At 42.3% G+C, this 16,695-nt stretch overlaps 2 protein-coding genes across 18 annotated transcripts in view; one reads left to right on the top strand and one right to left on the bottom strand.

Annotated features, from left to right (window-relative positions):
* Positions 1-1,788: 1,788 nt before the first annotated feature.
* On the top strand, positions 1,789-11,182 carry LOC110486472 (UV excision repair protein RAD23 homolog A). Of its 2 annotated transcripts, none has more exons than XM_036941189.1 (9): positions 1,789-2,059; positions 2,703-2,864; positions 2,988-3,142; positions 5,270-5,319; positions 5,494-5,615; positions 5,961-6,054; positions 8,534-8,664; positions 8,839-9,000; positions 9,144-11,182. In XM_036941189.1, the coding sequence occupies exons 1-9, from the start codon at positions 1,994-1,996 to the stop codon at positions 9,255-9,257; spliced, it is 1,056 nt and encodes a 351-aa protein (XP_036797084.1). In that variant the 5' UTR covers positions 1,789-1,993; the 3' UTR covers positions 9,258-11,182. The 2 variants fall into 2 exon arrangements, with proteins under 2 accessions (XP_036797084.1, XP_021413774.2); XM_021558099.2 differs by having other exon boundaries at positions 1,791-2,059; positions 5,488-5,615.
* A 371-nt stretch (positions 11,183-11,553) lies between these two features.
* Positions 11,554-16,695, bottom strand: part of LOC110486474 (nuclear factor 1 X-type-like) — a 183,499-nt gene continuing 178,357 nt past the window's right edge. For all 16 annotated transcript variants that reach the window (XM_036941173.1, XM_036941175.1, XM_036941181.1 and 13 more), the window contains one exon: positions 11,554-16,594. In XM_036941173.1, the coding sequence (XP_036797068.1) occupies positions 16,580-16,594 (15 nt within the window). In that variant the 3' untranslated portion in view covers positions 11,554-16,579. The remainder of the gene's footprint in view (positions 16,595-16,695) is intronic.

Here is a 16,695-nt window from a genome sequence, read left to right on the forward strand (position 1 = left end):
GGTCTCTCCATGCTGGTCCAGGGGATTTGGAGAGCAAGACTGGGGGGCAGGGGAGGAGACGTGGGTTGTGGAGGAAGGGCAGGCAGGACTGGGGAGAGTGGCAGAGGAGGAAAACTGAGTTGAGACTGCCAGGGAAACAGAAGAAGCACTAAAAGGGGAGGAGGTCTGTGACCCTTCCACTGAAGAAGAAGAAGAAGAGAGATATTACATGTGGAGAGAGGAGAGTGAAGAGAGGCCGAAGATCTTGGAGAGAGTTGGAGGGGATCTGGCAGGGGATCCAGGGGGTGAGGGGGATGGAGTGCCGATTGGTGTTCGGCCAGACAAGGGGTCGAGGGGCGTCAGAGATGTTGTAGACGGTTTCAAATGGAAAGAAGAGACAAAGGAAGAATCAAGTTGATCCTTTACGTTCTTCTTCTCCCGGTTTTTCCAAACTGACGCAGTTACCATGCTGGCATCCAATGACGTCAGTTTGGGTGGGATTGGGAACGGCGATGGACAGCGGCTCCCAATCCCGAGGCGAACTCTGCACTTCTTTTTCTGTTTGGAGAAACATTATATATGTTATATTTGAACTAGCAGCAAATGTCACACCCAAACCACATGATCTGACCATAAAATAAAGAACTCGTCGCCCAATCATATTGAATTCTGTATCATAGGCTAACAATTAGCAAATATACATGTTTAGAAAAATAAAACCATTGTAACCATACAGTTATACCCTCTGTCCCTAATTCTGCCATTTGGGACACATAAATAGACAATGAAACAACTAGGAATAGCTGAAAAGAATAGAATATACTCTAAATTGTAACAGAATTAGACAAATTCTAGCCCAGAATAGACATATACCTTTTTACAGCAACACAAACATCCCATTTCAGTGTATTTGTAGACTATGCCTTAGTTTGCAGAACATCAAAATATGTTGCCTATTTCACATTGTGATGTCATAAACCAAATTATGATGCGCCTGTCTACGCGTTACCAGCGTAAATAGCCAACAAATCACACACACCAAAATGTTGAAAAATAATTTACAAAATGAATGTATCGTGTATTCAGAGTTATTCCTATTTCATAAAATATACAAAATAACTAGGTTCTTGACAATACACCTGTTTTTTATCTTTATCCCACGCTCCCTGGGCCACTGACGCGTGATTGTATGGGATATGGGAAGAAGCTAGGACATTCGAAGTAACGTTACTGTCTATCAGAATCAAAACAACTTTTATTGGCCAAGTGGCCTACATTCACACGTTCACAGAAGTTGACGCTGATCTGATACAGATCGAACGTAGCTTTGCAATGGTTTTTAGGAGGACCTTTGAAAAAGAAAGGGAGAGCTGCACACTCTAGCGCAGACTCAATAATTTAATAACCTAATATCCAACCTTTCCGACCGACAAGCTGTCTTCATCAGCGTATACTGTTAGGAGCACCTTAACACAGATGGATCTATTCATCTCTGACCGTACCTCATTGAAAAGTTGCCACTCTGCCTAGTGACTGTAAACTAAACAAAAATACTAACGTTAGTACATTTGTTGTATATTTGCTGTTCTGTAAACCCAGTTGGTCACTACCACACCAGTCACAACTGTCAACAGATCATGACATAAATGCAAAGCATCATTTGTTCTCGCAGAGTAGATTGTAGATTCTACTACCACCTGGATAAACTGGCACCGTTGGTGTGTGATTACACCGGGATTTTCATTTGATTGACCAGTTAGTGGTTGTAGCTATCAGACTCAGAGAGCGCTCGATGCTGCAAATTGGACAGCCAACCGTTACACTGCACCTACTTCTGAGTTTGGGGTCATCAAAGATGGCGATTTGCTGAGTGCTCATGGACACATCTCATGGTCATGGATAAATATTATCTTGCTTGAACTTGTGGTTAAATGTAATTTCTGTTTTACTTGTGAATATTTTAAAACAGCTGTAATTGAAGCGCAAGGGCGAAATAGTGTTAGCTACTGCAACAATGCAAATCACGTTAAAGACACTGCAACAGCAGACCATTCAAATCGACATAGACCCAGATCAAACGGTAAGTGCCCATTTGTTCATAATAATGCCAGCTGTGTGCGTTTTATCTAACCCGCTTGGCTAACTATAATTTGTGTTATTTGCACGAAACACAATGAATTGGTCCCAGATTATAAATTCGGATAATACAATTTACATAGGCTAACGCTAGCTAGCTAGATGTTATTGACACCCCTAGCATTAGCTAACTAGCTAGTTCTGAGCTAGTTAGCTTGCAAGCTAATGTGTGTCAATTTGCTAATCTAATGTTGAGTCTCATTATTAGCTAGCTAGGTACGTTATTATCCGCTCAAGCATCAGCTAGCTTGCTACATGACTAGCTAACGTTAGTTATCCCTCATCACGTCAATGTCAGCTTTAGCTAACTATCTAGCGTTAGCTAGACAGCCATATTACTAGCTAGCTACGTTATCTATTTTAGTTATTGATGATGCGTGTCCAGTTGGACGATAAATTAGCAATATTCTAGCAGACTAGCTAGGTCATAAAGAGTGAAAATAACTATCTAGCTAGCTACATAATGTAAGGTAAACCGCAATGTAAAAAGTTGTGCAATTTAAAGTCAGTGTTAGCGAGCAACTTTTGGGTTGCACTGTGTTTAACAATTAAAGCAAGGCTGAAAAGCTTATTTTTGGTTTCTACAGGTGAAGGCACTGAAGGAGAAGATAGAAGCAGAGAGGGGAAAAGATAACTTCCCAGTGTCTGGACAAAAGCTCATATATGCTGGCAAAATCCTGCAAGATGACACGCCTATTAAAGACTACAAAATTGACGAGAAGAATTTCGTTGTAGTTATGGTATCGAAGGTACATTTCCCTAATCCATTTTACTTGGACTCTTTAATGAGCTGCACCCACCTGGGGAGGACGGTTACATGATTGTCTGCATAGATAACAGTAATAGCCTGTTTATATCTCTTCTGGAACTAGGCAAAGTCTGCCACAGCTGCATCAACACCTTCCTCAGAGGCACCCACGGCCCCTGTCCAAGACTCTGGGTCGTCTGCGGGCCCGGCCCCTGCAGCCATCCCTATCCCCCCAGAGGAGCCCACACCTACAGTCGTAGAGCCCCCAGCTCCAGCCAGGTAGGCAGACAGAAGACCGCCGTAGAACTGATATTAACCTATCTATAAGTACCTAGGTGTCTGGCTAGACTGTAAACTCTCCTTCCAGACTCATATCAAACATCTCCAATCTAAAATCAAATCTAGAGTCGTCTTTCTATTCCGCAACAAAGCCTCCTTCACTCACGCCGCCAAACTTACCCTAGTAAAACTGACTATCCTACCGATCCTCGACTTTGGCGATGTCATCTACAAAATAGCTTCCAATACTCTACTTGGCAAACTGGATGCAGTTTATCACAGTGCCATCCGTTTTGTTACCAAAGCACCTTATACCACCCACCACTGCGACCTGTATGCTCTAGTCGGCTGGCCCTCGCTACATATTCGTCGCCAGACCCACTGGCTCCAGGTCATCTACAAGTCCATGCTAGGTAAAGCTCCGCCTTATCTCAGTTCACTGGTCAATCAATCAATCAAATTTATTTTATATAGCCCTTCGTACATCAGCTGATATCTCAAAGTGCTGTACAGAAACCCAGCCTAAAACCCCAAACAGCAAGCAATGCAGGTGAAGAAGCACGGTGGCTAGGAAAAACTCCCTAGAAAGGCCAAAACCTAGGAAGAAACCTAGAGAGGAACCAGGCTATGTGGGGTGGCCAGTCCTCTTCTGGCTGTGCCGGGTGGAGATTATAACAAAACATGGTCAAGATGTTCAAATGTTCATAAATGACCAGCATGGTCGAATAATAATAAGGCAGAATAGTTGAAACTGGTCATGATGGCAACACCCACCCGTACACCTGCTGGAGCGCGTGCTATCTCACTGATCATCCCTAAAGCCAACACCTCATTTGGCCGCCTTTCGTTCCAGTTCTCTGCTGCCTGTGACTGGAACGAATTGCAAAAATTGCTGAAGTTGGAGACTTATCTCCCTCACCAACTTCAAACATCTGCTATCTGAGCAGCTAACCGATCGCTGCAGCTGTACATAGTCTATCGGTAAATAGCCCACCCAATTTTACCTACCTCATCCCCATACTGTTTATATTTATTTACTTTTCTGCTCTTTTGCACACCATTATCTCTACCTGTACATGACCATCTGATCATTTATCACTCCAGTGTTAATCTGCAAAATTGTAATTATTCGCCTACCTCCTCATGCCTTTTGCACACAATGTATATAGACTTTTTTTTTCTCTCTCTCTACTGTGTTATTGACTTGTTAATTGTTTACTCCATGTGTAACTCTGTGTTGTCTGTTCACACTGCTATGCTTTATCTTGGCCAGGTCGCAGTTGTAAATGAGAACTTGTTCTCAACTAGCCTACCTGTTAAATAAAGGTGAAAAAAAAAAAATGGTAGACAGTCTGCCAAATTGGAGAGAGTAATAAAGTAAGCTTCAGGCCTGTTCAGGAGGGTAGAGTGTTACATAACTCTTAACATAGACACATTTTGTGTAGGACAAATATGACCTAAACATCATTGAACATTTCTTAGTTTTTTCATCTTACTGACACCCCCTGTAGCTCAGTTGGTAGAGCATGGTGTTTGCAACTCAAGGATAGTGGGTTCATTTCCCGGGACAACCCATACGTAAAATGTATGCACGCATGACTAAGTTGCTTTGGACAAAAGCGTTTGCTAAATGGCATATTATTTATGGCCACAATTTTTTATTTTTTTATTTAACCAGGTAGGCTATTTGATAACAAGGTCTCATTTGCAACTGTGACCTGACCAAGATAAAGCAAAGCAGTTAGACACATACAACAACAGGGAGGTAAGGTAATACATAGGCCATGGTGGCAAAGTAATTACAATATAGCAATTAAACACTGGAATGGTAGAATGTGCAGAAGATGAATATGCAAGTAGAGATACTGGGGTGCAAAGGAGCAAGATAAATAAATACAGTATGGGGATGAGGTAGTTGGATGGGCTATTTACAGATGGGCTGTGTACAGATGCAGTGATCTGCGAGCTGCTCTGACAGCTGGTGCTTAAAGCTTGTGAGGGAGATAAGTCTCCAGCTTTAGAGAATTTTGCAGTTCGTTCCAGTCATTGGCAGCAGAATATACAATATACCACTGAATGTTTTTGAATGGGTTGACCGGATTTTTGACACTGTTGTTCTGTTTGCAGCTCTGACCCCAGTATGGAGGTTCAGGGGGGAGATGCCTCCTCTGCCTTGGGTGAGTGATGGACTTCGACCTTGCTATGTGGCAGTGTGGAATGTATCTGCTAGATTGATGATAGCATGGGGATTTGTAAGATGCCTTCTAGCAGCTATGTGTTCATGGGTGTAAATATTGTCCATTGTAACTCGGGTAGATGGTTAACAACTTGTTTCTTTTGGTCAGTGACAGGAGCGGAGTATGAGACCATGCTGACAGAGATAATGTCTATGGGTTATGAGAGGGAGAGAGTGGTAGCTGCTCTCCGGGCCAGCTTCAACAACCCCCATCGGGCTGTGGAGTACCTCCTCACTGTGAGAACCGTCAACACACCACACAACTACCTAGCATACACAATACTGTGCAACCAGGCACCATACACCATGACTCTGCAAAATGACACTGAACAATAGCCCCAAAAAAGACCATGAATGCAAAATTACACTATACAGCGTGGCACCATATTTGATGAAACTTTAACAGCACTGTGTGACATCAGCTTTCAGAATACAGTTTAACACTGGTGTACTACATTTTTACCAAAAACACTATTACAGCACAGTGACGCTATAAAATAGTTTTATATGTCTCCTCAGTTTAGAACCAGCCTGTCCGTTAGTACTGTGTGTGTGAGAGTATGTGCTGCTGTGTGTTTCCAGGGCATTCCTAGCAGTCCGGTCCAAGGGACTAATCCCCCAGCACAGCTTCCTGCATCTGCCCGCACAGGCACAGAGACCCCTACTGTAGCTGAGGGTGAGTCCATCTGCCCGTATCTCTGCTATAGTATTACATCTACTGTACAGTTCATTCTGGAAATGTTTTCAGACCACTTTACTTTTTCCACGTTTTGTTACATTACAGCCTTATTCTAAAATTGATTAAATGTTTGTTTTTTCCCCCTGATCAATCTACACACAAAACCCCACAAAAGCAAAGCAAAAACAGGATTTTAATAAATACAATAAAAAGATAACATTTACATAAATATTCAGACCCTTTACTCAGAACTTTGTTGAAGCACCTTTGGCAGCGAATACAGCCTCAAGTCGTCTTGGGTATGATGCTAGGGTCGTTATCTTGTTGGAAGGTGAACCTTCAGTCCTGTGGTCCTAACCTGCTCCAGAGCGCTGTTCATCAAGGATCTCTCTACTTTGCGCTGTTCATCTTTCTCTTGATCCTTACTAGTCTCCCAGTCCCTGCTGCTGAAAAACATCCCCACAGCATGATGCTTCCACCACCATGCTTCACCGTAGGGATGGTACCAGGTTTCCTCCAGACGTGACGCTTGGCATTCAGGCCAAAGAGTTCAATCTTCAAATCAAAGTTTATTTGTCACATGCGCTGAATACAACAGGTGTAGACCTTACAGTGAAATGCTTACTTACCGGCTCTAACCAATAGTGCAAAAAAGGTATTAGGTGAACAATAGGTAGGTAAAGATATAAAACAGTAAAAAGACAGGCTATATACAGTAGCGAGGCTACATACAGACACCAGTTAGTCAGGTTAATTGAGGTAGTATGTACATGTAGGTATGGTTAAAGTGACTATGCATATATGATGAGCAGTGAGTAGCAGTAGCGTAAAAGAGGGGGTGGCGGGCCACAATGCAGATAGCCCGGTTAGCCAATGTGCGCGAGCACTGGTTGGTCGGCCCAATTGAGGTAGTATGTACATGAATGTATAGATAAAGTGACTATGCATATATGATAAACAGAGCGTAGCAGCAGTGTAAAAAGAGTACAAATAGTCTGGGTAGCCATTTGGTTACCTGTTCAGGAGGCTTATGGCTTGGGGATAGAAAATGTTGAGAAGCCTTTTTGTCCCAGACTTGGCACTCCGGTACCGCTTGCCATGCGGTAGTAGAGAGAACAGTCTATGCCTGGGGTGGCTGGGTTCTTTGACAATTCTTAGGGCCTTTCTCTGACACCGCCTGGTGTAGAGGTCCTGGATGGCAGGAAGCTTAGCCCCAGTGATGTACTGGGCCGTACGCACTACCCTCTGTAGTGCCTTGCGGTCAGAGGCCGAGCAATTGCCGTACCAGGCAGTGATGCAACCAGTTGTGGTCGAGGCACAGATCTGGGAAAGAGTACTTGAAATTGCTCTCGATGTTGCAGCTGTAGAATCTTTTGAGGATCTCAGGACCCATGCCAAATATTGAGTTTCCTGAGAAGGGATAGGCTTTGTTGTGCACTCTTCACGACTGTCTTGGTGTGTTTGGATCATTCCAGTTTGTTGTTGATGTGGACACCAAGGAACTTGAAGCTCTTAACCTGCTCCGTCGACGAGAATGGGGGCGTGCTTGGTCCTCCTTTTCCTGTAGTTCACAATAATCTCTTTAATCTTGGTTTCATCAGACCAGAGAATCTTGTTTCTCATGGTCTGAGAGTCCTTTAGGTGCCTTTTGGCAAACTCCAAGTGGGCTGTCGTGTGCCTTTTACTGAGGTGTGGCTTCCGTCTGGACACTCTCCCATAAATGCCTGATTGGTGGAGTGCTGCAGAGATGGGAGAATCTTCCAGAAGGACAACCATCTCCACAGAGGAACTCTGAAGCTCTGTCAGTGGCCATCGGTTTCTTAGTCACCTCCCTGACCAAGGCCCTTCTCCCCCGTTTACTCAGTTTGGCCAGGCGGCCAGCTCTAGGAAGAGTCTTGGTGGTTCAAAACTTCATCCATTTAAGAATGATGGAGGACACTGTGTTCTTGGGGACCTTTAATACTGCAGAACTTGTTTGGTACTCTTTCCCAGATCTGTGCATCGACACAATCCTGTCTCGGAGCTCTACGGACAATTCCTTTGACGTCATGGCTTGGTTTTTGCTCTGACATGCACTGTCAACTGTGGGACCTTTTATATAGACAGGTGTGTGCCTTTCCAATCAAGTTGTAGAAACATCAAGGATGATCCATGGAAACAGGATGCACCTGAGCTCAATTTCAAGTCTCATAGCAAAGGTTCTGAAAAATTATTTGCAAAAAAAATCTAAAACCTGTTTTCACTTTGTCAATATGGGGTATTCTGTGGAGATTGATGAGGAAAACATGTATTTAATCAATTTTAGAATACGGCTGTAACATAACATGTGGAAAAAGTCAAGTGGTCTGAATACTTTCCAAATGCACTGCATATCAGATTGTTGGAAAGATGGGAATGGTTTATGTGCATTTTCCCTAGTAGGTGTTGTATCTATATAAACATGTTCTCTTCTGTAAATACTCTGTGTGTGTTGCAGGAGAAAACCCTCTGGAGTTCCTGCGTTCCCAGCCTCAGTTCCAGAGCATGAGGCAGGTGATCCAGCAGAACCCCTCACTGCTGCCAGCTCTGCTCCAACAGCTGGGCCGGGAGAACCCACAGCTCCTACAGGTAACACACATACACCATGCACTACACACACTGATGGCACCACCACTCATACTAGCTTGCGTCACACACTCCCTATAGTGACACCTCCCAGGTTTTGTGATTTCACAATGTATATTCTGCTTGTTGCTGATTGCTGTCTACCTATCTTTCCCTATTGATAAAACTCAACAACAGCAAATCAGCCAGTACCAGGAGCTGTTCATCCAGATGCTGAATGAGCCGGCGGGGGAGGTAGGAGACGTGCCTGAGGTGGGGGACCTGGGTGCTGCAGTGGAGGAGGGAGCTCCAGTCAACTACATTCAGGTCACGCCTCAGGAGAAGGAAGCCATCGAGAGGGTGAGGGGAGCTAAAGACCTCTCAATGCACTGTTTAGGGCATAAGATGGCTTCAACTGACAAGGAGACTAGCAAGAAATGCATACATTGTGACCTTTCTGGTGAGAAATAGTAATGTTATGTTTTTTTCTTCTCCTGTCTCAGTTAAAAGCGTTGGGTTTCCCCGAGGCGCTGGTGATCCAGGCCTACTTTGCCTGTGAAAAGAACGAGAACCTAGCTGCCAACTTCCTCCTGAACCAGGGCTTTGAGGATGAATGAGAGGCGCTGGCCTGCCCTCCTCTCCAGGCCAGCACAAGGACTCTACCCCACTGTAGAGCAACGATCTTCAGGTCATTTCAGAGGGGGGGAGGGTCTCACAAGCTACATGTTGATCTAAGGGTGAAAGAGGAATAAGGAAATCCACTTGAATTCCAATGGAATGTGTGGGATTTGTTTAGGGCAGATATATATTGAGATTTTAGAAGAGCTTTGGGAACGGGAGGGAGGGGGCTGAAGGGTTTGCGGCATGTGTGTGTGTACATGTCTGTGTGTACAGGTGGATGCCATTCAATTAAGGTGCAAAGTCATTGATATGCATATCTAAGCTTGTTAATGCTGTAGCTGGATGCAATGGAAGCACATTCTCCTTGATGCACTTGTTGGTGTATTGAGGCAAGAGGGGAAAGGGAACCTAAACTGACGGTCATGAAGAGTCCGCTTGTGGTCTGTTCACTTGATTGCACCAGTCCCTCACATTTCCTTTGCCATTCAAAACCAACCACATCTCATCCCATGATATTGTCATACAGGCAAGTACATTTCGCCAGTGGCCAGGCTAAATTATTTATGAGGTCCCCTCACTTCACCTCAAAGCTAGCTCTTTTAGTTTTCACTTAGATATCCATGATCTCTCTGGGTGTGGAAATGCTCAACATCCTGAGTAAATCGAGTGGTATAGAACAACCAAAATGACAAATGGATGTGTGTATGCTCACAGAACCGTACAGGTACATTACTGTGTGGATATGTCTGAAAATTAAGTTTTGCTGAAAGGTGCACAGTCCTCTCTAGTGTTACGTCTCTGATGAGCTGACCAACTCTGACCTTACCTTTACATATAATCCTCTGAAGGGGGGGAAGAGAGAAATGGCAGGGACCAGTCCTGGGATGCTGGAGTTACTCACTTACCTCTTTCCAAAGGCTGAGGAGTAGACACACCACCTTTCTCATAGGATCTGATTAATAGTACACACGAAGGGCAGCTCAAATACAACGGGACCAGCTGGTCTTGAGACACTAAGGGCTGGATTCAACCCGTATCGTGTAAAAATGTACGGGTAATTTCCTGTTGAGCTGACATGCAGTCTCGGCGACCGTGGGAACATTGCCTTTAAATTGTCAATAGCGCAAAAAGCAGATATTCAGCACTACGGATTGAATAGAGCCCAAAATGTCCAGTAGGAACAAGGGTCCACGTGAAGTCTTTATTAAACCAGGACCCAGTCATAGCCAATCATTGTCATCATCCACAACCTGAATGAGCCTATTCAACAGTCTTTAGTGATGAGGTGAATCTGAAGTTTAAACCTATCGCTTAGCTTTAACCACCTGTTTCCAACTCGGTAAAACATGAGGCTTGGTTGACACATACCTTATTACACTAAGGATTCTCAGTGTTTTGAGATGTTGCTATTGTGGGTTTTCTGAGGGAACAGAGGGTACCAAGAAATGTGTGGTTTTATGAATATTCACTTATCAAGAAGTTATGTTTTCTCTTTAACTTAACATGGCAGGAGTTTAATGGGTCTATGAAGAGACAAGCTTTTATGAGTTTGGATTGAACAGATGCATTCAAATGTATTGGCTCCCTTGCACAGAATTTCCTGTTCTCTTTTCAAAACTTGTTGAATGGCTATTTTTAAGCAAGATCAATTACACTCAAACCAAATTCATTGTGCATTTAGTTCGTCATTTTTGACTTAAGTGAAACATTTCCGTTTTGATGTATTTATTGGACCTTTGAAACAAATACACATGTGAACACAAAGTTTTCAATCTCAACTTATTTTAAAGGAATAGTGATCATGACAACATGTTTGACTGCATCTGTTTTTGTGAACATGGCTTTTACTGACACTGGCATTTTACAGCATCAACATGATCCGCTTCAATGCTCAGCTTCATTAAACATCAATATGTCATGGCTTCGTATTCTTTATTTCATGCCAAACACTCCCGTATGCACCACATTCTTGGTCTGGACAATGAATGAGGCAAACTGAAACTCAACTCAACTTGATCTTATGGAATACAAAGTATTACAGGAAATGTAATTTATACACACTCCGGTTCAAGTCCAGGCATTTCAGTATCATGTGGGAATGAGTAGTGCTACTCCTGTGGATTTGACCCTCCATTATCGGTAAGTAGATTTTCTGATAAACAGTAAAACTAATTTTGGCCTCTTACCCCACTCTATAACATGATGCAACTCTAGGGTTCTCATCCCCAGCACAGGCAAACCACCTACCTAATCAAATAGCAATCTGAAAATAAGCAGACAGAAACAGGTGAGTTACAGTCAAAAACATCCTTTTATTCAAGTGTTGCTCTTTTCAAACTGTTTTTATTATTATGGAAAAGAAACTGTAATTAACACATGCATTTCACCATGGGCTCTGGGAGGTGTATTCCTGAGGGAGGGAAGCTGCACTGAGGGGGGTGGAGGGCAAGGCCAGCTGGGGGTTCACTCTACACAACACTAAACATGGCCCTACGCACTTTTAAAAACAAACCTGAAGGAAAATTAAAACGACGGGTGGCCAGGGAGAGACAACTCTGGTGCTGCAGGGCAAGATAGCTAGGAACCAAAGTTCTGCCCAAGCAACGCACACACTGAAACCTGTCACTCTGGCTTCTCGACTGGGGCGCTTTAATTGTCAAGGCTAATTCTGCTGCTGGCTTCAATCACTTACAATAAAAACATGCATATTCTTGTAGGAAACAAGTAGGCCCTCTATCAAGCCTGCTCTTGATTTTGCTGGTGGAATTTCAAGGTGCTTTAACTGTCTACTACATATGACTTTAGTCTGTAATTGTTCTCACTGTTCATTTGGGGTTCTAGTAAATGGGTGTAACGGTTCTCTTGATTGTGGATCTGAGCCTGCCAGTCTACGTGGGATGGAACCATTCAGTTATAAGAACGCTTAGTCATTTCAGGTCCTTTTTCACTTGTTTTAATAGCTGGTCTCATACAACCTCTAGAAAGGTGCATCATTAAACGGTCTCAATGTAGCATTGAGATACGCAACTCAAATCTGGAAAAAAAAAATGGTTAACAAGAATTAACCAAACCTGCCTATTCTACCCCAGTTGCCATGCAGCCCCCTTGCCCATTCAGAGGGATATTCCGATGTGTATTTTATCTCCACGTTGTGATATGTCATCAAATACATCCCACTGAAAAACTAGGCGCCCTCACAGACCCTCTCCTCGCCACACCCCAAGAGCCCACCCGGTGTAACTTGTTCACTTACATTAACTGTTCAATGGAGAAGCTGAAGAGATCGGTATGGTATACAATGTGAAGCGTACAAACAAGAAAAACGTGAGCTAACTGCATTCTGCTCAGACAAAGTTTAGCTTTTTTTTACCCCTCAATTCAGAGAAAAGGGGTTTGGGGAGGGATAAGGAGGGTAACGCAGCTACAGACTACTCCAGTGTCCAAGAGAGACAGAAGACAAGATACAGGAAGAGAAGCAAGACATATATTTTTTATTTTTTTTGCTTTTCTTAATTATTCAACAATAAAAATAACTAAATCACACCAATTTCCTTTAGTACTATATATACTGCTTTGAAAAGCTTGAAGAAGGAGAGGATATAGAAGAAATATGAAGGAGGGGACTTTTTTGAGACGGGCACTCAGGATTACAAGATGGAGTCTGTGAACAAAAGGCACTTTTTAGGGACAACCTTTAAGATGCTCTGATTCTAACACTACATCACCAAACAAATATTTAGAATCATTTACACTGCGGATTGGGAGTGGAAGGGTTCACTTCTTTGAATTAATCCTGCTCTCATCCTTGCTGTGCTCAAAATATACCTTACACTCCCTCGCCTTGTTTGGGTTTGAGATAGGAATCAACTAAATCTACCAAAATGTATTTCGCGTTACACCTCCCATCTCTCCAAATGCTATTAATCACTTTGTGGTTGAGCTAACACTTAGAAAAATGGATTCCATTTCTGATGCATCTCCCAAAATGGGGAAGATCTTGTCTGTGTCCCAAACTTGATTACTTCGGTTGGCCAGTTTTAAACATGTCCACAGTTTAGAAAATTGGATGCAAGTTGCAATTCATCTGTTAAATAGGTCATGTTTTAGTCAGTTCTCTGGTGATACTGACATGGCCCAGATGTCCATTACGTCAGGCCTTTTCCACTAGTTCATCATCCCATTGTCAGGATAACCATCTAATCAAACAAAAAAAAAAAAAACGGTTCTCTGGGATAAAGGTTGAAGAAAAATGCCTTTATCACAACTTTTTCATATAATGAACCCCTCCCCCCTTGGTAAATACAAAAAGAGAAATAGAATGCATGTTTCCTAAAATGTGCTTTATGATAACACTTAATTTTGTTCATTACTATTTATGTATAAGAGTTTGAATGTACTTTATTTTGTAAAAAGCACCTGTTTAATTTAGTGATATATATTTTTGTTTTGCTAAATTGTTCCTTCAGCCCTCCCAGATGTAGAAAACAAATCATTACAAATAAAACATTTTAAATGAATGAGGAAAAAAATACAAATTAATTTTCAATTTACAAAGACTGGGATTTTTTTTGTCTGCCCTCGTGTTTAGAGTCCCGGAGCTAGTGGACTTAAAACAAAAAAAATAGAGGGTTTAGCCTCTCTTTTCTCGTGACACCCTCAAACAATCTCTAACAGACAAACACAATTTATCTACCCAAGGCATTGCACATGGCTCAATCAACACACATACATTTTATTCAACAACAATACCCCCCCCCCCCCCCCCCCCAAAAAAAAAAATAATAACCAAAATCGAATCTGTTATTTCCCTTGACCACGTCACTTTACTGTTTGCTATATAAATCATGTATCTATAGTATTTGCCATGGACACTTTATGCTATTAGATGTGGGTATAGGGACTGGTACTTTTGCTCTAATCAGATATTTAAGATGCATCAATTCACTGTGCCATGCTTCAAAAAATAACTAGACTGCCACAGAGCTTATTTTGCAAAAAACAAAAATGTATATATCTATAAATATATGTGTATATATATATATAAAGATGATTGCAATTATTCAGTGAGCTGTCACTGTTTTTCTCCCCAGACATAGCATTTCACCACCATTCACTATTAGCTTATATGTGAGAAAAATAACCTGAATTCACGTTTAACAAATTGCATAATGGGACAGAGGCACTTCCATAGATTAGAAAAGAAATCACCATAGCCATCATAATTCTTATTCAGCAGTGCTAGTTCTCTATCAAGCTGATGAGATGGTTGCCATCTGGCAACATTGTTTCCCTGCAGTGAAGTACATGACCAGGCAGTCCAGTTATTTTGTGAGGTTGGTGATTTGAGCTGATGTTCCTTAATAAAAAAAATCACTTTCAAACTGAATCGTAGTAATGTTAGGAATTCAAATAAAAAGTGAATGATTAAAAACAAAAGGTTTCCTCAGAGATTGCCCTATGTTAATTAAGATTTCCCTTTACAGTCAATCTGGCCTGGGCTGGGTGCTTGTAACTGCTACTTATACTGTACGTTTGCATGCGAGTTTGTCAAGTGCCGCTGTGCAAAGTGTGTTCATTTAAATTTGTCCCTCTTGATTTCAAAAGGTTGAACTTTTGGCTGGTAAGGTATCTTTAGGGCAGTTTGATCTATAAGGGCTGACTGAACAGAATGAACAGGCTGGATAGGATGGGGAGCTGAGATCGTGTCAGGGAAAAGAGGCGACCATAGCACTCTGCCATCTCAATATGACCTCTGACTTCAACCCAGGCTCTCCTTCCCAAACATGGGAAGAAATATGTCACATCATTATTTTGCTCCGCAGCGTGGCTCTCTGCTCTTGGAACAGGGGCAGTCTGGGAGTGTAAACAAAAAGGGTCAACTTCGGGGAGATGGGAGGGAGGTGGGCTCTGGGCCCTCAGCAACCTAATGTCACTGTTTCACTACATGGTATTGAACACTGACTGAATCACCCTTCCTGGCAATACCACTCGAAGTCTCGCTCCCAACCACTGTTTTTCTCAATAAGGTGCTGTCATTCAAACACAACATTTTATAAAGCTGACAAATTGAGGGACAAGTCCAATAAGAGAAGAAACAAAAAATAAAACAATTCTGTGCAAAAGGGAATATTACTACTGTAGCTGTGTAGTTCAGGATATTAAAGCAGAGGCCTGTGTTTTTAACTAAGTATGTGTGTTGGGTTCTGTGTCTACTACAAGGGGCAAAAAGAGTGTACTGGAAACGTGTGAATAGCATGTGTCATAGACGTAATAACACCACTTGGGCCCGGTGTGTGTTTGTGTGTATATATATATATATATATATATATATATATATATATATATGTTACAAATGGCATTCATCATTCAAATGAAAGTGGATATACTTAGCACTTGATTATTGTCACGGTTGTAGTTTTGCAAGAGTGAACTGGGCATTTTGCTTTACTTGGGTTTGGGTTCTTCTGCTGGGATGCTGGTTAGAGTGGAGGCCTTGTGTTGCTGAACTGTGGGCTGAGACTTCTCATATCCATTTTTTTTCTCTTTCACTAATAATAATAATAATAATACAATCATAGGTAAGCCTGTTTTCCCCCCATGCCATGTAGGTGTAATAGTGGACATGATATTAGTGTTAATTCAGCTTGTAGTGCAACCTTTAGGATATGTTTGGCATGGTTTCTGTCTTGTTAGTAGTGGGGCTGATTAGGTCAATGGTTATAAGACTGGGAAATATTGGTGAATTGACAGTGTGTTGAGTGACAGGGAGACATCACAGTAGCATGGACTGCTACGTATTTCACTGGAACCTAATGGGTTTGTTTTGTGGGTGATTTGACAGTGGGGAGCGTACCGCATTTAAATGATGCCGTGTTTTGTGCCTTCAAGAGAGTGATTGGATGTTCCCTTCAATTTCAATCCCCACTCCTACGTCAGTTTTTTTGACTGTTGAATAGTTGCTTTTCCCAGCCATTGCACAATGTGTCCTTGTTCCGAAGTAGAATGTGACCTTTTTTCTCTTCAGGTTCCTCTTTTTGTGTTGCCGTGTTTTGCTGGATGTGAGAGATGACTTCTTGTCCTCTGCCTCTCCCAAATCCTATGATCCTCCCGTCTTAAAAATGGGGGGTTCCGTCTGTTTAGGTAATTGGGTCCAGAGTTTCCCTACTAGTATCATGCTAAGATTTCCTGGGTTGCTTTACTTTTTATGTGAGACATTAGGATCGTTGGGCAATTTCCTGTGGGTTATTTTTCTGTTTTCCATGTTTCAATTCCCAATTGTAAAGAAAGATTCTAGACGCTGGTTTGCAGACAGGTCATGTCAGAGGAACCAAGACTGTTAAATAGAAAAAAAAGAGGACATTGTTAACAGGATCCGCCCCTTTTTTTCAATTTTCGCTTACAATGACATACCCAAATCCAATTGCCTGTAGCTCA

This window comes from Oncorhynchus mykiss, chromosome 13, assembly GCF_013265735.2.
Source record: "Oncorhynchus mykiss isolate Arlee chromosome 13, USDA_OmykA_1.1, whole genome shotgun sequence".
Classification (NCBI taxonomy): Eukaryota; Metazoa; Chordata; class Actinopteri; order Salmoniformes; family Salmonidae; genus Oncorhynchus; species Oncorhynchus mykiss.